We start from the raw sequence: 23,337 nt of genomic DNA, 5'->3' as shown, positions 1-23,337 counted from the left end.
GCAGTGTGTGTGTGTGTGTCGGGGTGTGTGTGTGTCTCGGGGGGGCAGTGTGTGTGTGTGTGTCGGGGTGTGTGTGTCTCGGGGGGGCAGTGTTTGTATGTGTGTGTCGGGGGGGCGGTGTGTGTGTCGGGGTGTGTGTGTGTCGGGGGGGCGGTGTGTGTGTGTCGGGGTGTGTGTGTGTCGGGGGGGCAGTGTGGGTGTGTGTGTGTGTGTGTCGGGGTGTGTGTGTGTCGGGGGGGCGGTGTGTGTGTGTCGGGGTGTGTGTGTCTCGGGGGGGCAGTGTGTGTGTGTGTGTGTGTCGGGGTGTGTGTGTGTCTCAGGGGGGGCAGTGTGTGTGTGTGTGTGTCGGGGTGTGTGTGTCTCGGGGGGGCAGTGTGTGTGTGTGTGTGTGTCGGGGTGTGTGTGTGTCTCGGGGGGGCAGTGTGTGTGTGTGTGTCGGGGTGTGTGTGTCTCGGGGGGGCAGTGTTTGTATGTGTGTGTCGGGGGGGCGGTGTGTGTGTGTCGGGGTGTGTGTGTGTCGGGGGGGCAGTGTGTGTGTGTGTGTGTGTGTGTCGGGGGGGTGTGTGTCTCAGGGGGGGCAGTGTGTGTGTGTGTGTGTGTCGGGGGGGCGGTGTGTGTGTGTCGGGGTGTGTGTGTCTCGGGGGGGCAGTGTTTGTATGTGTGTGTCGGGGGGGCGGGGTGTGTGTCTCGGGGTGTGTGTGTCTCGGGGGGGCAGTGTGTGTGTGTGTGTCGGGGTGTGTGTGTGTCTCGGGGGGGCAGTGTGTGTGTGTGTGTCGGGGTGTGTGTGTCTCGGGGGGGCAGTGTTTGTATGTGTGTGTCGGGGGGGCGGTGTGTGTGTGTCGGGGTGTGTGTGTGTCGGGGGGGCAGTGTGGGTGTGTGTGTGTGTGTGTGTGTCGGGGTGTGTGTGTCTCGGGGGGGCAGTGTTTGTATGTGTGTGTCGGGGGGGCGGTGTGTTTGTGTCGGGGTGTGTGTGTCTCGGGGGGCAGTGTGTGTGTGTGTGTGTGTCGGGGTGTGTGTGTGTCTCAGGGGGGGCAGTGTGTGTGTGTGTGTCGGGGGGGCGGTGTGTGTGTGTCGGGGTGTGTGTGTCTCGGGGGGGGCAGTGTGTGTGTGTGTGTGTCGGGGTGTGTGTGTCTCGGGGGGGCAGTGTGTGTGTGTGTGTGTGTCGGGGTGTGTGTGTGTCTCAGGGGGGCAGTGTGTGTGTGTGTGTGTCGGGGTGTGTGTGTGTCTCAGGGGGGGCAGTGTGTGTGTGTGTGTCGGGGGGGCGGTGTGTGTGTGTCGGGGTGTGTGTGTGTCGGGGGGGGCAGTGTGTGTGTGTGTGTGTGTCGGGGGGTGTGTGTGTCTCAGGGGGGGCAGTGTGTGTGTGTGTGTGTGTCGGGGGGGCGGTGTGTGTGTGTGTGTCGGGGTGTGTGTTTGTGTGTCGGGAGGGCGGGGCCGGGGCTGATGTCAGCGGGCCGGGAGCGGAGCCTTCACACGCCAGCGGCGGGGCGGGCCGGGCCGGGCCGGCGCCTCCATCTTGGGCTGCAGCGGCCGCGGGGAGCCAGGTACCGACCCCCCCCCGCGGCCCCCCCCAGCGCCCCCCCCGGGCCCGTCGCCCCCCCGCGGCCCCCCCCAGCGCCCCGCTCGGTTCCCAGCCCCCCCGCGCCGCCCCCCGGGACCCCCAGCCCCCTCCAGCCCCCCCGCGCCGCCCCCCCCGGGACCCCTGTGTCCCTCACCCCTCTGCGGGCCCCCCACCGCCTCCCAGCGCCCGCCACCCCCCCCCGCGACACCGCTCTCCCCCCGCATGACTCCCAGCACCTGTCACCCGCCCCCCCCGAGACCCCCCTGCACCCCCCCTCCCGCCCACCACCCGTCACCCCCCTGCACATGCTGCTTCCCCCCCCCCGCGCCTGTCAGCCCCCCCCCCGCACCCCCCCACTCTCGGAGCCTCCCCGCTCCTCCCCCCGTCACCCCCCCCGCACCCCTCTGTCCCGTCCAGTACCCCTTGGGACCCCGCCTCTCCCCGCCAGCGGGCGTGAGCTGCACTGCCCCTGTCCCCCCCCACACCCCGGTATCCCCCCGCCCCTCGCTTCCCCCTGCCGGCGCACGTAGGCCTGGGACCCCCCCGACACATTCCCCTACTTCCCCCCAGCACCCCACGTTCCCCCCTACTTCCCCCTGTCCCCTTATAGGTCCCCCCAGCACCCCACGTTCCCCCTACTTCCCCCTGTCCCCTTATAGGTCCCCCCAGCACCCCACGTTCCCCCCTACTTCCCCCTGTCCCCTTATAGGTCCCCCCAGCACCCCACGTTCCCCCCTACTTCCCCCTGTCCCCTTATAGGTCCCCCCAGCACCCCACGTTCCCCCCTACTTCCCCCTGTCCCCTTATAGGTCCCCCCAGCACCCCACGTCCCCCCCACTTCCCCCTGTCCCCTTATAGGTCCCCCCAGCACCCCACGTCCCCCCTACTTCCTCCTGTCACCCCTGACGTCCCCCCAGCACCCCACGTCCCCCCTACTTCCCCCTGTCCCCTTATATGTCCCCCCCAGCACCCCACGTCCCCCCCAGCACCCCACGTCCCCCCTACTTCCTCCTGTCATCCCTGACGTCCCCCCAGCACCCCACTTCCCCCTACTTCCCCCTGTCCCCTTATATGTCCTCCCCAGCACCCCACGTCCCCCCCTACTTCCTCCTGTCATCCCTGACGTCCCCCCAGCACCCCACGTCCCCCCCACTTCCTCCTGTCATCCCTGACGTCCCCCCAGCACCCCACGTCCCCCCCACTTCCTCCTGTCATCCCTGACGTCCCCCCAGCACCCCACGTCCCCCCTACTTCCCCCGTCCCCCCAGACGTCCCCCCAGCACCCCACGTCCCCCCTACTTCCCCCGTCCCCCCAGACGTCCCCCCAGCACCCCACGTCCCCCCTACTTCCCCCGTCCCCCCAGACGTCCCCCCAGCACCCCACGTCCCCCCTACTTCCCCCGTCCCCCCAGACGTCCCCCCAGCACCCCACGTCCCCCCTACTTCCCCCGTCCCCCCAGACGTCCCCCCAGCACCCCACGTCCCCCCCACTTCCTCCTGTCATCCCTGACGTCCCCCCAGCACCCCACGTCCCCCCTACTTCCCCCGTCCCCCCAGACATCCCCCCAGCACCCCACGTCCCCCCCGACGTCCACCCAGCACCCCGACGTCCCCCAGCACCCCACGTCCCCCCCACTTCCCCCTGTCCCCCCCGCACCCCACGTCCCCCCCACTTCCCCCTGTCACCCCTGACGTCCCCTCAGTGCCCCATGTCACCCCCCTGCTTCCCCCAGCACCCCACATCACCCCTGGGTCTCCCCAGCACCCCGTCCCTCCCCGTCCGGCCCCGCAGGGCTCCCACCCAGCTACTCCCAGGGGTCCCAAAGAGGTCACCAGTGCGGGGGGGGGGGCAGCTTGCCTCCCCCACGGGGAAAGTGCAGGGGAGGTCAGGGCACTTGGGGATCCCCTGGCAGGGGCAAGGGGGTGTCCGGGCTGGGGAGGGCAGGGGCCTGCCGGGGGAGGTTATGGGGTGTGTGTGGAGATCAGTGGGGGGAGGATCCAGGCCAGTGCCCCCCTTGCACTCCCATGCCCACCCAATCACACCCCTCTGCCCTCCCCCCCACTGTCACACCCCCCTCGCTGCTACTGTCCCCTTCCTCTCCCCCGCTGTCGCACCCCCCACTTCCCCCCCTGCTGTCACGCCCCCCACTGCCTCCCCCGGCCACACACCCCGGTACATCCCCCTAAAGTAGCCCCCTATATGCCCCACTGCACCCCCTAATGCAGCCCCCTGTACACTGCACCTACCTCAGTGCAACCCCCCATAACCCTCAAAGCAACCCCCCTGGCAGCCCCCCCCCCAAATCCCACTGCCCTCTTTACTTCTAACTTCCCCGCTCCCCGATTCTCCCCCATACATCCTCCCCCGGCCCTGCTGGCCCCTCACGGGACCCCTTGTGCGCTGCCTCCCCCCCGTACCCCCCACTGCACCTCTCCCATATCCCATGTGCCCCCATACCCTCCTGCAACCCCTCCCTTGTACCCCCACCCCGACTGTACCCCCTGCACCCCTACTGCCTGCTACAACTGCTCCCTTGTACCCCCACCCCACTGTACCCCCACTCCCTGCTCCAACCCCTCCCTTGTACCCCCACCCCACTGTGCCCCCATCCCGACTGTGCCCCCCCCCATACCCTCTCACCTTCCCGCCATCCCCTCCTCGCCCTAATCCCCATCACACACACCTGGGGCAATGGCCGTGACCTACAACCGTCTCCCTCACACCCCCTTCGCCCCCACATGGCACACGCGGCCCATAGGGTCATTTCCCACCCCCCACAAACGCAGTCATTGCCTGCATCCCTCATGCCCCCCCCACCCCATGGCCCTTCCCCACGCCGCTCACCGCCCCACACCGCTCACCCACAACCCACACTGCTCACACACACCCTGTACCCACAACCCTCACTGCCCTACACCCTCACACGCACCTTTACCCTAACCGCTCGCACCCCTTACTGCCCTATGCCCCCCCTACACACCCCCTTCCCCTATACATACATCCTTCACCCTCACACCTTTCACCCCCCCACACACCCTGTACCCACAACCCACACTGCTCACACACACCCCGTACCCTCAACCCTCACCTCCCTACACCCTCACACATACCCCGTACCTACAACCCACACTGCTCACGCACACTCCGTACCCACAACCCTCACCTCCCTACACCCTCACACACACCCCGTACCTACAACCCACACTGCTCACGCACACTCCGTACCCACAACCCTCACTTCCCTACACCCTCACACACACCCCGTACCTACAACCCACACTGCTCACGCACCCCCCCGTACCCTCAACCCTCACTTCCCTACACCCTCACACACACCCCGTACCTACAACCCACACTGCTCACGCACCCTGTACCCTCAACCCTCACCTCCCTACACCCTCACACACACCTTTACCCTAACCGCTCGCACCCCTTACTGCCCTATGCCCCCCCTACACCCCCCCTTCCCCTATACATACATCCTTCACCCTCACACCTTTCACCCCTCACACACACTCCGTACCCACAACCCTCACCTCTGTACACCCCGTCCCCACACCCCTCACCGTCCCACACCCTCACCCCCCTTTCACCTCGTACACACCCCCACCGCCCTACACCCCTCACACACACCCCTTCACTCCCTTACGAAGGCCCCTGACCCCCATTGCCCTGATCCATGCCCCTCCAACACAAACACAGCCGTCACGCACCCCCCCCCACGCGCACCCCATGGCCCGTTACACCCCTCCTCTCCCTGCATGGTGGACGGGTGGTGGGGGGCGAGGGGTGGCTCAAGCCAGGGCCTGGTGTTGTGGCTCTCCTAAGAAATGAATTACTAACGGGCCCTTGTGACTCTGTGTGCGTGAGTGTGAGAGAGAGGGCGTCGCCGTGTGTGTTTGTGCGTTGCTGCTCGTATGTACGCCACACTGCCGTGTGGGTGTGCTCCGTGCTGTGTGTGTCTGGGCAGGTACCGTGGACGGGCGTGCGGGGACGGTGCCGAGGGTGATCGTGTGTGTGTGTGTGTGTCTGGCTGTTTGCACGCGCCTGCGATTGTCTATGCATTGCCGGGTCTGGGCAGTGTTGTGTGTGTGGCAACGGAGGGTGTGAGTTTGTGCGGTGCTGCGCCATGGGGCCTGGGAGGGCCAGGAAGCAGGACAAGGCCGGGGACCAGGGAGTGGGGCTGAGGACCGGGCGGGGGGGAGGTGTGGGGGGGACCAGGGACCGGGCAAGTGGGGAGGGGTCAGAGGGTGCCAGGAGCCACATGGGGGTGGGGGGCAGCTGGGGCAGGACTGAAGAACAAGTGGGGCAGTGGGATATAGCTCCAGTCCGAGGAGCAGGGACGTTTGGGCCCGTCTGACTCCCCCCTCCCCCCCCTGGCCGGTCCCGTGTCCCCCCCGCTGTGTAGGTGTGGGGGGGGTAGGTGTGGGGGGGGTTTCTTCTGAGGACAGGCGGTGTGTGTGGCGGGGTGTCAGAGAGAGGGGGGTGGTCTCCGTTCCCCAGCACCCCTCTATTCCAACCCCCGGGCCCAGACACGGCTCCGGCCGCTGGCCAGGCAAGCCAGGGGGGCCGGGGTGGGGGGCCCTGGATCTCTCTTTTGTCCACGGTCCCCTTTCCGCCCCCTTGATCTCCCCCCGCCTCCATCCCCCTGCTCTGCCCCGGTCCCTACGATTCAGGCCTCCTGCGTTTCCCGTCTCCACGGAAAACAGCAGCCGCGTAAACCCCGCCACGGGGCCCCGTCCCCGCCCGGCTTCCCCCTGCGGCCTTGCCCGGCTCTGGCTGGGAGAGAGCAGGCCACGGATCCGCGATACCAGCCACGATCCCCCGCGGGTTCCGGGCGTGCGGTTCGGGAGGAGCGGGAAGGGCCGGCGTAAAAACCCCACAAAGAGCTTGGGACGATTTTCCCCCGTCCGGAAACTTTGTGAGAGTGGAGAATCAGTGGGACTTGTAAAAAATCATCCAAAAACGACCCCTCGCCCGGTGCTGAGATGCGGCCGCCTCTGGGGCGGGCGGCTGGCTATACACGGACCCCACGCCCAGCACTGAGATGCAGCCACCTCTGGGGTAGGGCAGCTGGCTATATACGGACCCCACGCCCAGCACTGAGATGCAGCCACCTCTGGGGTAGGGCGGCTGGCTATATACAGACCCCACGCCCAGCACTGAGATGCAGCCACCTCTGGGGTAGGGCGGCTGGCTATATACGGACCCCACGCCCAGCACTGAGATGCAGCCACCTCTGGGGTAGGGCAGCTGGCTATACACGGACCCCACGCCCAGCACTGAGATGCAGCCACCTCTGGGGTAGGGCGGCTGGCTATATACGGACCCCACGCCCAGCACTGAGATGCAGCCACCTCTGGGGTAGGGCAGCTGGCTATACACGGACCCCACGCCCAGCACTGAGATGCAGCCACCTCTGGGGTAGGGCAGCTGGCTATACACGGACCCCACGCCCAGCACTGAGATGCAGCCACCTCTGGGGTAGGGCGGCTGGCTATACACGGACCCCACGCCCAGCACTGAGATGCAGCCACCTCTGGGGTAGGGCAGCTGGCTATATACGGACCCCACGCCCAGCACTGAGATGCAGCCACCTCTGGGGTAGGGCGGCTGGCTATATACGGACCCCACGCCCAGCACTGAGATGCAGCCACCTCTGGGGTAGGGCAGCTCGTTATACACGGACCCCACGCCCAGCTCTGAGATGCAGCCACCTCTGGGGTGAGGCGGCTGTTTTATACCGGGATCCCTCGCACCGCACTGCAGCACCGGGCTCAGGGCTGACTGCCGGGGTCGGGGGGAGACTGCCCCTCTCCCTGCAGCACCCCGGGGCTCCCATCTTCTTCGTGATCCAGCTGCTCGCTGATGAATGGTGAGATCAGCCTGGATCCCCGGCCAGGGCCGGGGCGGCGGGCGGCCAAAAGAGAGGAGTTTAAGATATTCCAGATGTATGGGATGAGGAATGGCAGAAATTGGTTTTGTTTACAACACGTTGGAAAGTCACCCCAGTGTGAGGCTGTCCTAGTGCGAAAGCAGTTCGCCGTTGGCTCGTGGGCGCTTGATCTATGTCAGTCGCGTGTGTCTCTCTCCCCTTGGGAGGGAGCGTGTGTGCACGCGTGTGCAGGTTGGTGCTTGCGAGCATGTGTTCGTGGGTGCGCCGTTACCCCTCTTCGGCGGGAGGGCGGGTGGGAACGAGTGTGAATTTGCACATGTGCGCTGGCTGGGTTTGTGAACGAGTGTGCGTTTGTGGGTGTAGCGTGGGCGTGTACAATGTGAGCGTTTGGGCATGTGCCGTGGGTGTTCTTGTGGATCAGTGTGCCTTTGTATAGTGGGCATGTGAATGGGTTTGTTTGTGAGTGAGGCTGTATTTGGGTGTGTTGGTGAATGTGTGCCCTTGTTTGTACAATGGGTATGCAAACAGGAGTGTTTGTCAGTGAGTGTATTTGTGTATGTACAACATGACCGAGTGTGAACGAGTGTATCTGTGTGTGTTTTACAGTGGACGTGTGAATAAGTGTGCAACTGTGCATTCAGTTGGTATGCTTGCAAGTAGGGTGAGTGTGTTTGAGTGTACAGTGAATACGTTTGTGTGTGCACGCCGTGGACGGGTGCGTGTGCGTGGTTGTCAGTGTATGGTGTCTGGGTGTGTACACTACAGGTACGTATGCTTGTGAATGTATGTTCTGACGCGTTGGTATGTACAGTGTAGTAACGTTGTGTTTGTGTGTCAAGAGCGCACGTTTGTGTGGGTGTACGGCATAGAAATGAGTGTGTGTGTTTGTGTATTTGGAGTGTATGCAGTGTAGAGGTAATATGGGGTAGAGGTATTGAGTGTCTGTGTATAGAGAGTATTGGGAAGTGTGTGTATGATATAGGTCTACAAGTGTGTGTTGGTGAATTAGTGTGTGTCTGGGTGTGTTGGTGAGGGTGTGCATGTTACGTGTGTACAGCGGGTGAGTCTCTTTTTGTGTGGGATGCCACAGGAGTGTAAAGTCTTATTGAACTGTACTGTGTCCGATTGTCCGTGTTTGCTTGCTGTATCCCATGTGTTTGTGTGACAACACGTGTGTGCGCCAACGTCTCGGTGTGCCGCTGTGCGGTTGTGTACAGCATCAGCGGGTGTGGTGCTTGGCATGGGTCTGTCAGTACAGTGTGTGTGTGTGCACGCAGGGTGTAGGGGTTGTCTGTGCCGGCTGTGAGTGTACTCTGTGTGTGTGTGTGTGTGAGAGAGAGAGAGGAGATTTGCAGTGTTTGTACAGTGTGTTTATGGGAGGTTGTGTGTACAGTGTGTGTCTCTATGCAATGTGTATACTGTGTGTGTGTGTGAGATATTACACCCCTCCTTTTAAAGGGGCATTTTGCTTGGAGAACATTTTTGTAGGGGCTGTTTCTTTAACGCAGGTCCCAGCTGGATCACGGGGTTGACATGGGAAGGGGCCTGGTGACGTCACAGCCAGTTCAGCCAACGAGTATCCAGGTGAGCCGAGTGCATCCCCTTGCTTGCATCCTATTGGCTCAGGCGGGGGTGTGATGCGGGTGACGGGCTGTCAGTATTCTGTCCTGGCCAGGTTAAAGGTCTTTCCCCTGCCAAGACCTGGGTTCTGGGGCTGTTACCCCAGCAACAGCGGGTGACACCCTCATCCCCAGAGAGCAGGTCTCCTCCTGCTGTTGGGGACGTCATAGGCTGTTGCCATGGGGACCGCCTGACCCTGCTCTCCGGTCCTGGCAGGTAGGTGAGGGAGGAAGCAGATCTGTCAGCCGCCTTGGCTGGAGCGGGGAAGGGAAGGGGGAAAACGGCAGTTTGGGGTTTCTATGGCAATGCGTAGTTTTGGGTGAAGGGTTTTGTTCCCGGGTCCATTCGATGGAGGGCTGGTTTCTGCAGCGAGGGGTTGACGTGGTCGGGAGGGATTTAACGGCCCCAGATTTCCAGCACCGCTGTGATGGGGATGCCCCCGATGCGGTCAGACTGTACTTGGCATGTACACCTCATGTCCTGAGCCTGTATATCTCGTGTCCGCCCCCAACGACGTCAGACTGTATTCCTCATACACACCCCAGTCACATCATTCTGTACCTGACACCCCCCCAATTATGTCAGACTGTACCTGAACATACACCCCTATTACATCACACTGTACCTCTGAGACACAGACCGATTACAGCAGACTGTACCTGACGTATACAGCGGTGACATCACACTGTACTCGACACGTACAACTCAGTCGTCAGATTGTTCCTGACCCACACACGCCAATTACATGAGATTGTACTTGGCACATACATCCCAGTTATGTCCGATTGTACCTGGCACATACACCCTAATTACATTACGTTCTATCTAATGTCTGCACCCTAATTACTTTTGACGGTTTTGTGACACACACACACGCACACCAGTTAAAGCACACATTTTTACCACATGCTATTCAAAAGGTATGCCCTGACTGTGTCGGACTGACACACACACACACATCAAATACATCACACCGTAGCTGACGCGCATCCCAGAAACATCACACTGTACGTAAAACTTTCCCCAGACCGGCCTTGCGTCAAATGAGACACACACCAACTTCATCAGACTGCACCTGGGGACCTCCCCCCCTCCCCCCAGTTACATCAGTATGTAGGTGTGATACACCTTCCCCTATCTCTAATTGCTTCTGACTGTCCCTGGGACAAACATACACACCGCTTGCATCAGACTGTAGGTGGGATACACCTCCTCCCCATCTTTGATTGTCCTTGACTGTTTCAGGGGCATACGCGCCCCCCGCCCCTGTTACATCAGACTATAGGTGTGACACACCTCCTCCCCATCCTTGATTGTCCCTGACTGTATCGGGGCGCACACACTCCCCCCCCCGCCGCAGTTACATCAGATGGTAGGTGTGATACACCTCCTCCCCATCTCTGATTAGCTTCGACTGTAAACAGCCTGGTTACCTCAGAGTGTACCTTTTCTTCCACCTGTGATTACTTCTGACTGTACCTGGGGAAACAACGCCCCCCCCCGTACTAATCAGCATGTAGCTGTGATATACCTCCCTGACGTCTCTTGATTAACTCTGACTGTACCTTGTGTGGGGGGAAGACCCCCCCCCCATTTATATCCGAGTGTAGCTGCGACGCATCACCCACCTCAACTCTGATTATATCCGACTGTAAACCTCCCCCCCCCTTCCGAATTTTAATCCGAACATAGCCTGTGGTACAGCTCCCCACCGTCTCCAATTAGCTCTGGCTGTATCTGGGACACGCACACCAGTTACGTCACGGTGTAGCTGGGCTCCCCCTCCCCCCCCCCCCGGTCTCGGAGCCTGTACCATTGACACGCACCCGCCTCTCCGGTTTCTAACACGTATCCAGCCGCTCCGCCAGCCTCTGCCTGTGACCCATTTGCCTCGATTCGTTGCACCGTGCGGGTGCCGCTGGCCGGTGACAGTGTGGCGGAAGGTTTTGTTTGGCTGCTGGGGATTTTTGGCGTGTGTGTGTGTCCATGTGTGTCTGTGTGTGTGTGTGTGTGTCCGCCTGGCTGGGCCCCTCCAGCGTCAGGCCGCGATGTTAATGTAACGCGACGGCAGCTCGGCTGAGATCCCAGGCTGTCTCCGGAAAGACGCGGGGGTCTTTTTCCACCCCTGCCCCCCTCACCGCAGTGTTTGCTTAGCCGGTGGGACGCGTTCGGAGCCCCACGGGAGGGGGGAAGGGGGGAGGCTCCCTCTGAATTCAGCTGGGAGCTGGAGCCGCCCCTTAATTAGTAACATGTTATCCACCATGTGACCTTGGTACAGGACTCCTGGGTTCTTTCACCGGCTCTGGGAGGGGAGTGCGGGGTAGTGGTTAGAGCAGGGGGGCTGGGAGCCAGGACTCCTGGGTTTTTCCCCCGGCTCTGGGAGGGGAGTGGGGGCTAGTGGTTAGAGCAGGGGGGCTGGGAGCCAGGACTCCTGGGTTCTCTCCCCAGTTCTGGGAGGGGAGTGGGATCTGGTGGGTTAGAGCAGGGGGGGCCCGGGAGCCAGGACTCCTGGGTTCTCTCCCCAGTTCTGGGAGGGGAGTGCGGGCTAGTGGTTAGAGCAGGGGGGACTGGAAGCCAGGACTCCTGGGTTCCTTCCCCGGGTCTGGCAGGGGACTGAGGTCTAGTGGTTAGAGCAGGGGGGCTGGGAGCCAGGACTCCTGGGTTCTCCTTCGAGTCATGTGCTCAGAAAAATCTCTTCCCCTCTGTGCCTCAGTTTCCCCACCTATAAAATTTGGCTGGCTGTCCATCCTCCTTCCAGGTGGGGGCTTCATTCATTAATTCCCTTCTGAGACCAGGGGAAGGAAGGTGCTCCCCTATAAATAACCCCAAGTAATTCACTGGTCGCTGGGCCTGTGTCCAGCCGCTACGGATCAGCTCTTTGTCCTTTGTATGTACAGCCCCTTGCGCAAAGGGGAACCGGGTGACTGGGGCTCCCAGGTGCTGCCCCAAGGCAGTATTAATCATAATTAATTAAATGTTCCTAGAGTCTCAATTACCCGAGCCCTACCAGTCCCCCATGTTAGCCCTTTCTGTGCCAGTCCGCCCTTGTAAGGGCCCATTTGTTAATAATTTTATGATTTAATTATCAGTTGTTTTTGGAGGCCGTGCACCCTGAGTACTAGCACACGACTGGGGCTCAGGACACGTGAGCCAGGGATAGAACCCAGGAGTCCTGTCGCTGGCCAAGTCGTTTTCCCCGCGCTGTGCCTCAGTTTCCCCCTGTTTAACACAGTGATCTCTTCCCAACATTTAACCACCGGAAGATGCGCAGAGTCGTCAGCTCAGGGAAGTCTCTGCAGAGCAGTGAAAGATGGAGGCAGCTGGGTTATAACTGGCAGGCGGCGGGGCCTAGTGGGTGGAGCACTGGGCTGGGATTCTGGACGACCTGTATTCTCTGTATTTTTCTGACTTGTGTGGGGAGGAAATTCACTGCAAAAAAAACTTGGCCAGGGTGGGGCAACTGGGAGAGACAAATGCAGAGGTTTGGGCTAGGAAGAGACTGGTCGTTGAATCCAGGCCCCTCTGATCCGGGAAACCCTGATCCTGCTTCACCCTCGTGCTGAACCTCAAGTGTTTAAACCCCCCAAATTAGCTTCATAATTGTGGGATTTTAAACATGGTCCTTGGTGTGTGTTTTTTTTTTTTTTTTTTCTGGGATCTGGGCCCGTAGCTGGGTCCCTTTTCCCAGCGTTTTCTCTCCCAATGACGAAAGCTTTAATCCAATGACTCCAGGAGCTGGGGCTTTAACAGAAAATGAAAACCATCCGATTAGTTCAGCGCCCCTCCCCAGACACCCCCAGAGCATGATGCAATGAGAGTGATGGGTGTGTGATGCTCCCTGCTCCATGATCAGTCAGACTGCTACCCTGGTTTACAGAGTGGGGAAACTGAGGCACGGGGCGGGGCGGGATTCACCCAGGGGCATAAAGTGAGGAATAGAACCCAGGAGTCCTGGCTCCCAGCCCCCCCTGCTCTGACCACCATCCCCCACTCCCCTCCCAGAGCTGGGGAGAGAACCCAGGAGTCCTGGCTCCCAGCCCCCCCCCCCGCTCTAACCCACCATCCCCCACTCCTCTCCCAGAGCTGGGGAGAGAACCCAGGAGTCCTGGCTCCCAGCCCCCCTGCTCTAACCCACCAGCCCCCACTCCCCTTCCAGAGCCAGGGAGGGAGAGAACCCAGGAGTCCTGGCTCCCAGGCCCCCCTGCTCTGATCACCAGCCCCCACTCCCCTCCCGGAGCCGGGGAGAGAACCCTGGAGTCCTGGCTCCCAGCCCCCCGCTGCAGCTGTGGGTCTGAGCAGCTAACCCTTGGTGTCTCCCCACAGAGGATTCTGTCCGGGGAGAAGCAGAGCCGAGGAGCCGTGGGGCAGGAAGCTGTAGTCGATGAGGGCACCTCCCACAGGTAAGGGGCTATTAATCCTGGCTACGCCCCTCTGCCTGGGTCTCTGGATCTAGAACCCCTTGTGCTTTGTTCTAGACCCGGTCTCCACTGTAAGGCGCGCTCACGGTGTGGCCTGGGAGGGAGGTGTCCTAGGTGGGGGCGGAGGTGGGGTGAATTCCCCCCCCAATCCCAGAGCCTCCCTGCCAAGGGGCCCCCTGTAGGGGTCGCCGGCTCCCCTCCGGCCCCAGGGCGGGGACTGGCTGGGTTTTTCAGAACGGGGGATCTCCAGTCCCTCTTCAATTCTCACGCCCAGTTTTGGGGACTCTATTCCTTGGGGACCATGGGAAGGGGAGATCCAGGATTCATGGGAAGGGGAAGGAGGGAGGAGGAGGAGATGGGCAGGGGAAGGAGGGAGGAGCAGGAGGGGACATGCAGGGGGAGGAGGAGGAGACGTGCAGAGGAAGGAGAGGAGGAGGTGGGGAGGAGGGTACGGCAGAGGGAGGAGGGGATGAGGGGAGAAGGAGGGATGAGGGGACGGCAGAGGGAGGGGAGAAGGAGGAGAAAAGAGAGAGGAGGAGGGAGGAGAGGAGGAGGAACGGGGAAGGAGGGATGAGGGGGAGGAGAAAGAGGGATGAGAGGAGGGGGAAGGAGGGATGAGAGGAGGGGGTCAGGCAAAGGAAGGAGGGATGAGAAGGGGGAGGGAATGGGTAGAGGAGGGGGGAAGGAGGGATGAGGGGATGGCAGGGGAAGGAGGGATGAGAAGGAGGGATGGGAAGGAGGGATGAGGGATCAGGAAGAGGAAGGAGGGATGAGAGGAGGAAGGATGACGAGGGATGAGGAGGGAGGAGGAGGGATGGGAAGGAGGGATAAGGGGTTAGGCAGAGGAAGGATGGGAAGGAGGGATGAGAGGGGGAAGGAGGGATGAGGAGGAGGGATGAGGGGTCAGACACAGGAGGGAGGGATGGGAAGGAGGGATGAGGGGTCAGGCAGAGGAAGGAGGGATGGGGAGGACGGATGAGGGGTCAGGCAGAGGGAGGAGGGAAGAGAGGAGGGAGGAGGAGCGATGGGAAGGAGGGATGAGGGGTCGGGCAGGGGAGGGAGGGATGAGAGGAGGAGGGATGAGGGGTCAGGCAGAGGAAGGAGGGATGAGAGGAGGGAGGAGGGGTCAGGCAGAGTGAGGAGGGATGGGGAGGAGGGATGAGGGGTCAGGCAGGCGGAGGAGGGATGAGAGGAGGAGGGATGAGACGGAGGGATGAGGGATCAGGCGGAGGAGGGAGGGAGGGATGAAAGGAGGAGGAGGGATAGGAAGGAGGGATGAGGGGTCAGGCAGAGGAAGGAGGGATGAGAGGAGGGATGAATGGTCAGGCGGAGGGATGGGAAGGAGGGATGAGGGGTCAGGCAGAGGAAGGAGGGATGAGAGGAGGAAGGAGGGATGAGAGGAGGGATGAAGGGTCAGGCTGAGGAAGGAGGGATGAGAGGAGGAGGGAGGAGGAGGGAGGAGGGGTCAGGCAGAGGAAGGAGGGATGAGAGGAGGAGGGATGGGAAGGAGGGATGAGGGATCAGGCAGAGGAGGGAGGGAGGGATGAGAGGTGAAAGGAGGAGGGATGGGAAGGAGGGATGAGGGGTCAGGCGGATGAGAGGAGGGAGGAGGGATGAAGGGTCAGGCTGAGGAAGGAGGGATGAGAGGAGGAAGGATGAGGAGGGATGAGGGGTCAGGCAGGGGGAGGAGGGATGGGAAGGAGGGATGAGAGGAGGGATGAAGGGTCAGGCTGAGGGAGGAGGGATGGGGAGGAGGGATGAGGGGTCAGGCAGAGGAGGGAGGGAGGGAAGGAGGGATGAGGGGTCAGGCAGAGGAGGGATGAGAGGTGAAAGAAGGAGGAGGAGGAGGGATGGGAAGGAGGGAGGAGGGATGAGGGGTCAGGCAGGGGGAGGAGGGATGGGAAGGAGGGATGAAGGGTCAGGCTGAGGAAGGAGGGATGAGAGGAGGAGGGATGGGGGGTCAGACGGGAGGGAGGGAGGGAAGGAGGGATGAGGGGTCAGGCAGGGGGAGGAGGGATGGGAAGGAGGGATGAAGGGTCAGGCTGAGGAAGGAGGGATGAGAGGAGGAAGGAGGAGGAGGGATGGGGGGTCAGACAGGGGAGGGAGGGAGGGAAGGAGGGATGAGGGGTCAGGCAGGGGGAGGAGGGATGGGAAGGAGGGATGAAGGGTCAGGCTGAGGAAGGAGGGATGAGAGGAGGAAGGAGGAGGAGGGATGGGGGGTCAGACAGGGGAGGGAGGGAGGGAGGAGGGATGAAGGGTCAGGCTGAGGAAGGAGGGATGACAGGAGGGATGAGGGGTCAGGCAGAGGAAGGAGGGATGAGAGGAGGAAGGATGAGGAGGGATGGGGAGGAGGGATGAGGGGTCAGGCAGGGGGAGGAGGGATGGGATGAAGGGTCAGGCTGAGGAAGGAGGGATGAGAGGAGGAAGGAGGAGGAGGGATGGGGGGTCAGACAGGGGAGGGAGGGAGGGAAGGAGGGATGAGGGGTCAGGCAGAGGAGGGATGAGAGGTGAAAGGAGGAGGAGGAGGAGGGATGGGAAGGAGGGAGGAGGGATGAGGGGTCAGGCAGGGGGAGGAGGGATGGGATGAAGGGTCAGGCTGAGGAAGGAGGGATGAGAGGAGGAAGGAGGAGGAGGGATGGGGGGTCAGACAGGGGAGGGAGGGAGGGAGGAGGGATGAAGGGTCAGGCTGAGGAAGGAGGGATGACAGGAGGGATGAGGGGTCAGGCAGAGGAAGGAGGGATGAGAGGAGGAAGGAGGAGGAGGGATGGGGAGGAGGGAGGAGGGGTCAGGCAGGGGGAGGAGGGATGGGAAGGAGGGATGAAGGGTCAGGCTGAGGAAGGAGGGATGAGAGGAGGAAGGAGGAGGAGGGATGGGGGGTCAGACAGGGGAGGGAGGGAGGGAGGAGGGATGAAGGGTCAGGCTGAGGAAGGAGGGATGACAGGAGGGATGAGGGGTCAGGCAGAGGAAGGAGGGATGAGAGGAGGAAGGATGAGGAGGGATGGGGAGGAGGGAGGAGGGGTCAGGCAGGGGGAGGAGGGATGGGAAGGAGGGATGAGAGGAGGGATGAAGGGTCAGGCTGAGGGAGGAGGGATGGGGAGGAGGGACGAGGGGTCAGACAGGGGAGGGAGGGAGGGAAGGAGGGATGAGGGGTCAGGCAGAGGAGGGATGAGAGGTGAAAGAAGGAGGAGGAGGAGGAGGGATGGGAAGGAGGGATGAGGGGTCAGGCAGGGGGAGGAGGGATGGGAAGGAGGGATGAAGGGTCAGGCTGAGGAAGGAGGGATGAGAGGAGGAGGGATGGGGGGTCAGACGGGAGGGAGGGAGGGAAGGAGGGATGAGGGGTCAGGCAGGGGGAGGAGGGATGGGAAGGAGGGATGAAGGGTCAGGCTGAGGAAGGAGGGATGAGGAGGAGGGATGGGGGGTCAGACAGGGGAGGGAGGGAGGGAAGGAGGGATGAGGGGTCAGGCAGGGGGAGGAGGGATGGGAAGGAGGGATGAAGGGTCAGGCTGAGGAAGGAGGGATGAGAGGAGGAAGGAGGAGGAGGGATGGGGGGTCAGACAGGGGAGGGAGGGAGGGAGGAGGGATGAAGGGTCAGGCTGAGGAAGGAGGGATGACAGGAGGGATGAGGGGTCAGGCAGAGGAAGGAGGGATGAGAGGAGGAAGGATGAGGAGGGATGGGGAGGAGGGATGAGGGGTCAGGCAGGGGGAGGAGGGATGGGATGAAGGGTCAGGCTGAGGAAGGAGGGATGAGAGGAGGAAGGAGGAGGAGGGACGGGGGGTCAGACAGGGGAGGGAGGGAGGGAAGGAGGGATGAGGGGTCAGGCAGAGGAGGGATGAGAGGTGAAGGGAGGAGGAGGAGGAGGGATGGGAAGGAGGGATGAGAGGAGGAGGAGGGCAGGAGGCTGGAGCCGGGCCCGGCCTGCCCTTTCCCCGACCCAGCCCCGGCCCCACTCGCCCCCTGCCTGGGGGGGGGGCGGGGGCTGGGCGCGGCCGGTGCCTGGCCGGCGCAGGTGGCCCCTGGGGCTGGTCGGGTGCCCGGGGGCGGGGCGGGAAGCGGCCGTGGGGCCGGCCCAGCTCCTCGCTGCTAATCGCAGCTGGCACCGGCCCCGGCTTCCCTCAGCCATTTTAGCTGCCAGCTGGGAATCCCTGTGCAAAATGGCTCCCGCCCGGAGGGAGGAGTGGCCCCGAGCCAGTGGGCACGGCCACCGGCCCCTCTGCACCTGGCCCGGCCCCACCGGCGGCCCCCTGCACCCCTGGCCCGGCCCCACAGACGCCAACCCCAGCGTCTCGCCCAGCCCCACAGACAACGAACCGCCCCCCTGCTCAGCCCGACTGACGCCAACCCCGGCCCACGGCCTGGCCCGACTGACGCCAACCCGCACCCTCGGCCTGAATGGCGCCGACCCCCAGCCCAGCCTGACCCACATCCCCAGCCCGGTCTGACCCACGCCAGCCCTGGCCTGACCCACGCCAAGCGGCACCCACTGCTCGGCCTGACCAACGCCAACCGCGGCCTGGCCTCACTGACGCCAACCCGCACCCCTGGCCTGAGCGGCGTCGACCCCCAGCCCGGCCCGACCCACATCCCCAGCCCGGTCTGACCCACGCCAGCCCTGGTCTGACCCACGCCAAGCGGCACCCACTGCTCGGCCTGACCAACGCCAACCGCGGCCTGGCCTCACTGACGCCAACCCGCACCCCTGGCCTGAGCGGCGCCGACCCCCAGCCCGGCCCGACCCACGTCCCCAGCCCGGCCCGACCTGACCCATGCCAACCGGCACCCCCTGCTCGGCCTGACCAATGCCAGCCCTGGCCTGCGGCCTGGCCCGACTGACGCCAACCCGCACGCCTGGCTTGACCGGCGCCGACCCCCAGCCCAGCCTGACCCACGCCAACCGGCACCCCCAGCTCGGCTCGACCAGCCCCGGCCCTTGGCCCTGCCCGACTGACACTGACCTGCACCCCCGGCTCCACCCACACCGGCCTGACCCACACCAACCTCTGACCCATGATGCCGACCCCCAACTCCCATCTCTGAGGGATGGCCTGTGAAGACACAGCGCCCCTTGGGTTGGGGTGGGGGGGGACGTTGCAGGATTGGGGGCACTGGGTGAGTTTGTGGGGAGCTCACAGCACCAGTGCCCCGGCTGCCACCACTTTGGGCCGTACGGTGGGGGTGGGGTGGGCGCCAGCCCCAATTTAGCACAAACCACGCTGCCCTGCAGCTCCAACCACTAGAACCCACTCCCCTCCCAGAGCCGGGGAGAGAACCCAGGAGTCCTGGCTCCCGGCCCTCCCGCTCTAACCACTAGCCCCCGCTCCCCTCACGCCTGTCTCTCCCTCCCCAGCTCTGTGGCCCCGCCATGGCCCCGGTGCTGGAGCTCTCGGACGCCGCTCACGCCCGCTGCCTGCTGGTGGAGCTGAATGAGCAGCGGCTGCGGGGCCAGTTCTGCGACGTCACCATCATCGCCGAAGACACCAAGTTCCCGGCCCACAAGAACGTGCTGGCGGCTTCCAGCCCCTACTTCAAGGAGGTGCTGTCGGAGGAGCCGGCCGGCTGCCAGCCGGCCCAGGTGCTGGAGCTGCCCGACATCCAGGCCGGGGTCTTCTCTGACATCCTCAACTTCATCTACCGCTCCCGCCTCTCGGTGCCCAGCCCGGCCGCCGCCCAGCAGATCGGAGCCGCCGGGCGCCGCCTCGGCATCTCCTGGCTGGAGAACCTGGACCCCGCCGCACAAGCCAAGGAGATGAGCGAGCCCTGGAGCCCCGAGGCCGCCGGAGACACCTCGGCCTCCTCCCCGAGATCCTGCGCCTCCCCCGTGGACCTGACCTGCCCGTCGCGGCCGGCCGCCAGCCCCGTCTGCCTCCAGGAGCCGGCCCGGCCGCCCAGCCCGCAGCGGGAGGTGGACAGTGAAACTGAGACGGCGAAGATCCTCTACGCCCTGAGCACGGCGCCTGCCGAGCCGGGCGCCCCAGACTGGGAGCGGGAGCGTGGCGCCGGAGACCCCCCCGCCGCCGGGAGCGAGCCGGCGCCCTCCTCTTCCTCGCCGGCGGGCAGCGCCTTCCGCTGCGGGCTCTGCAGCCGCTCCTTTGCCACGCCGGCCGCCCTGAGCCTCCACCTCAAACTGCACCGGAGCCGGCGCTCCCTCTCCTGCCGCCACTGCGGCAAGAGCTTCATCCACGTCAAGCGGCTGCAGACGCACGAGGTGCTCTGCAAGGAGGCGGGCGAGGAAGAGGAGGAGCCGGCGGCAGCGGGCGGCTCGGAGGCGCCGGCCCCGCTTCCTCCCGCCGCTCCGGCGCCGCCCAAGCCGGCGTCTTCCAAGAAAGGGCTTCTCTTCCGCCACCGGGCCCTGCAGCGGCTGGAGTATATCCCGGAGCAGGACCACTTCGTCAAGGTGGTGGACGGGCATGTCATCTACTTCTGCACCGTCTGCGAGCGCTCCTACATGACCCTCTCCAGCCTCAAGCGCCACTCCAACGTCCACTCCTGGCGGCGCAAATATCCCTGCCGCTACTGCGACAAAGTCTTCGCCCTGGCCGAGTACCGCACCAAGCATGAGGTGTGGCACACCGGCGAGCGCCGGTACCAGTGTGTTTTCTGCTGGGAGACCTTCGTCACCTACTACAACCTGAAGACCCACCAGAAGGCCTTCCACGGCATCAACCCGGGGCTCATCTCCTCCGAGAAGACGCCCAACGGGGGCTACAAGCCCCGGCTCAACGCCCTCAAGCTTTACCGCCTCTTGCCCATGCGCTCCCAGAAGCGGCCCTACAAGACGTACAGCCAGGGCCTGCTGCCGGAGGGCCTGCTGCTGCCCCCGCCGCAGCCCCTCCCCGTGGCGCTGGGTGTGGGGGACGCCGGCCCCGGCGGGGAGGCGGGGCCCGCCTTCGGGGCCGCCCAGGCCTTGGAGCCGCCCGAGGCCGAGCGATTCCTCCGGCCGGCGCCGGCCGAGCAGCGCGAGCCGGGGCCGCCCCCCTTGCCGGCGGAGGAGGCGCGGCGGGCGCCGGCGGAGGGCGAGGCCCCGTCGGTCATCGCCTACGGCCACCCGGCCTCCTCGGTCATTGTGCACAGCACCTCGGTGGTGCCGGCGGGAGGCGGGGGCGGCCAGGCCTCCTCGGTCATCACCTTCAACAGCGCGCCGGCTGCCCCCCGCCCCGCCCCGGCCGAGCCCCTCAAAAAACAAGTGCTGAAGGAATACATCCAAGCCCAGAAGGTGGCCGAGCAGGCCGCGGAGCAGGCAGGCGGCGGGGAGCCGCCCAAACCCCGCAGCCTGCGGCCCGGCCGCACCATGACCTACATGGCCAAGCCGGCCTACGTTGGGGCCGCCTCGGAGAGCCGCAGCGCCCCGCTGTGCCAGATCACGGTGCGCATCGGCGAGGAGGCCATCGTCAAGCGGCGCATCTCCGAGACCGACCTGATGCTGGACAAGAGCCCGCGGGGCCCCAAGCGCTTCGAGTTCGGGCCGGCCGAGAAAGCGGCTCCCGGCAAACGCGCCGGCGGCTCCTACGCCAACAACGAGAGCGGCGAGGAGGAGAGCGACCGGGACGCCGAAGACCATCTCTGGCGTCCGTACTACACCTACAAGCCCAAGCGCAAGGCCTGCGGCTCCGGCGGGACCAGCTCCGGCGTCCCCAAGGTGAAGCGCTCTTCCCGGTGGCGCCGCAAGCTACGCTCCCTCCGCTGGATGAAGCGGGCGGAGGAGGAGGAGGAGGAAGGGGAGGAGGCCAGCCTGGCGCCCGCCCCCGCCTCGCCCGTTCCCGGCGGCTCCGACGCCCCGGCGCCCGAACCGGCGCACAAGGCCGGGCGCGGCAGCGCCGAGTGGAAGCACGAGTGCGGTGCCTGTGGCAAGCTCTTCTCGGCGCTGAAGAAGCTGCGGAAACACGAGCGGGTGCACGGGCGGCCGGACAAGGACGATCCGGCGCCGGCTCCGGCCCACCGGGTGGGCCGCAAGCCCTCGGTCAAGTTCACCTGCACCCACTGCGCCAAGGTCTGCAAGACGGCGGCGGCCCTGAGCCGCCACGTGAAGCGGCACGAGGGGGAGAGCCGGGAGCCCGGCCCGCCCGCCATGACCACCGTCATTGCCTATTCCAAAAAGCCGGAGGAGCCGGAGCCGGCGCTGACGGCCGTCAAGGAGGAGATCACGCAGGAGATGCAGGTCTCGTCGTCCAGCGGGGAGCCGCCGGCGGCGGAGGCCGGTCGGGCCCGCGCCGCCGGCCAGCCGGCCACGCCGGAGAGCCAGGGGGCAGCGCCGCCCCGGGAGGAAGAGGTGATGCCGCCGGAGACGGGCGGGCCAGAGGAGGCGGCTGCCCCGCTAGCCGAAGCCACCACCAGCCGTGCCGAGCTGGCCCCGGCGCCGCCCGCCCCCCGGGCCGCCCTCTCCTTGCAAGACCCTGTCATCTCGCACACCAGCCCGGCCCCGGCGCCGCCCGACCAGGAGGAGGCGGGCGGCTACCCGGAGCGGTACCCGGTGCAGGAGTACCCCCTGCCCCTGCTGGCACCGGGGGGCTGCCGGACCCGCAAGGAGGCGGAAGAGAAGCCTGCCTTCCTCGCCTACCCCAGCCCCGTCCCCTTCAACGCCGTGGGCAAGGCCGGAGACGGGGAGGGCAAGGTGAGCTTTTACCCCGACCCCTACCCGCTCATGTACGGGCACCAGCTCCTGGCCGCCTACCCGTACAACTTCACCAACCTGGCCGCCCTGCCCGTGGCGCTGAACATGGTCCTGCCGGACGACAAAGGCCAGCCCCTGCCGTTCCTGCCCAGCGTCTTCGGCTACTCGGTGAACCCGTGCCGCAACGAGGCCCAGGACGGGGCCGGGGCCAGCAGCGGGGCGGGGGGCGGGCCGGCCCTTCCCCGGGGGGGGGTCCGGGGGGAGCCCCCGGCCCCCGAGCGCCTGAAGAAGGGAAGTTTCCTGTGAGGGGCGGGGGGCGGGGGGGAGAAGGTTGCCGGAGCTGGGCTCTGTGATATGGGGGTGAGGCTGGGCGGGGAGTGGAGGGAGGGGCTATCGAGGCGCCCCCCGGAAGTGTGATGTGAGGACCTGGGCTGTGAGCTGTCACTCCCGATGGAGCAGCCCTGCCCCCCAGTGACTTCCGGGGAACCCCTCCCAGTCCCCCCCCCAACCCCGAGGGGTGCCAGAGCCCCAGCCTCACAGCTGGCACATCTGGGGGGGGCAGCGGGTTGTTACCCCAAGGGAGGGGCTCTCCCCATAACGCTGAGTGGGACCAATATGGGGGATGGGGTACCCCATATGCCCCCCAGAGAGTAAGGAGGTGGTTTGGGGCTGGAGGAGCCCGGCTGCGAGGGTGGGGGGGGGCACTACAGTTTTCCCCTCCCAGAATGCACTGCAAATACCCCTACCCCCACTGCAGCCCGGCTTCCTGCCCCGGGCAGTCCCCCCACCTGCCGCTGTCCTCAGCTTCCTGTCCTGGGCCCCCCATTCCCCTGCCCCGGACACCCCACGCACCCCCCATTCCCTTGCACCAGGCACTTCATGCACCCCCCATTCCTCTGTGCTGGGTACCCCATGCACCCCATGTTCCCCTGTCCCGGTCACCCCTTATTCCCCTGCCCCGGGCACCCCATGCACCGCACATTCCCCTGCCCCGGGCACCCCATGCACCCCATTCCTCTGTGCTGGGCACCCCATGCACCCCCCATTCCCCTGCCCTGGGCACCCCGTGCACCCCCCATTCCCCTGCCCCGGGCACCCCCCTTTCTCTTGCCCCGGGCCCCCCGCATTCCCCCTCCCCGGGCCCGCGCGCCCGGCCCTGGCGGGGCGCCAGGCTCGGCGGGTGACGCGGCGTTCTGGAGCCTCGACCGGCTGAGTCACTTTTTCCTTTCGGGCCGGGA

At 64.8% G+C, this 23,337-nt stretch overlaps 1 protein-coding gene across 2 annotated transcripts; it reads left to right on the top strand.

Annotated features, from left to right (window-relative positions):
- Positions 1-1,437: 1,437 nt before the first annotated feature.
- On the top strand, positions 1,438-22,405 carry ZBTB4 (zinc finger and BTB domain containing 4; the record flags this gene model as incomplete). Of its 2 annotated transcripts, XM_084616267.1 has the most annotated exons (4): positions 1,438-1,541; positions 8,964-9,039; positions 13,399-13,475; positions 18,839-22,405. In XM_084616267.1, the coding sequence occupies exon 4, from the start codon at positions 18,854-18,856 to the stop codon at positions 22,403-22,405; it is 3,552 nt and encodes a 1,183-aa protein (XP_084472393.1). In that variant the 5' UTR covers positions 1,438-1,541; positions 8,964-9,039; positions 13,399-13,475; positions 18,839-18,853. The 2 variants fall into 2 exon arrangements, with proteins under 2 accessions (XP_084472393.1, XP_084472394.1); XM_084616268.1 differs by lacking the exons at positions 1,438-1,541; positions 8,964-9,039 and adding an exon at positions 10,916-11,018.
- Positions 22,406-23,337: the final 932 nt, after the last annotated feature.

This window comes from Lepidochelys olivacea (assembly GCF_965140295.1).
Source record: "Lepidochelys olivacea isolate rLepOli2 genome assembly, chromosome: 28".
In the NCBI taxonomy this organism is placed as follows: domain Eukaryota; kingdom Metazoa; phylum Chordata; order Testudines; family Cheloniidae; genus Lepidochelys; species Lepidochelys olivacea.
Note: the sequence above shows the minus strand (reverse complement) of the source record. Positions and strands in the feature narration are given on the sequence as shown.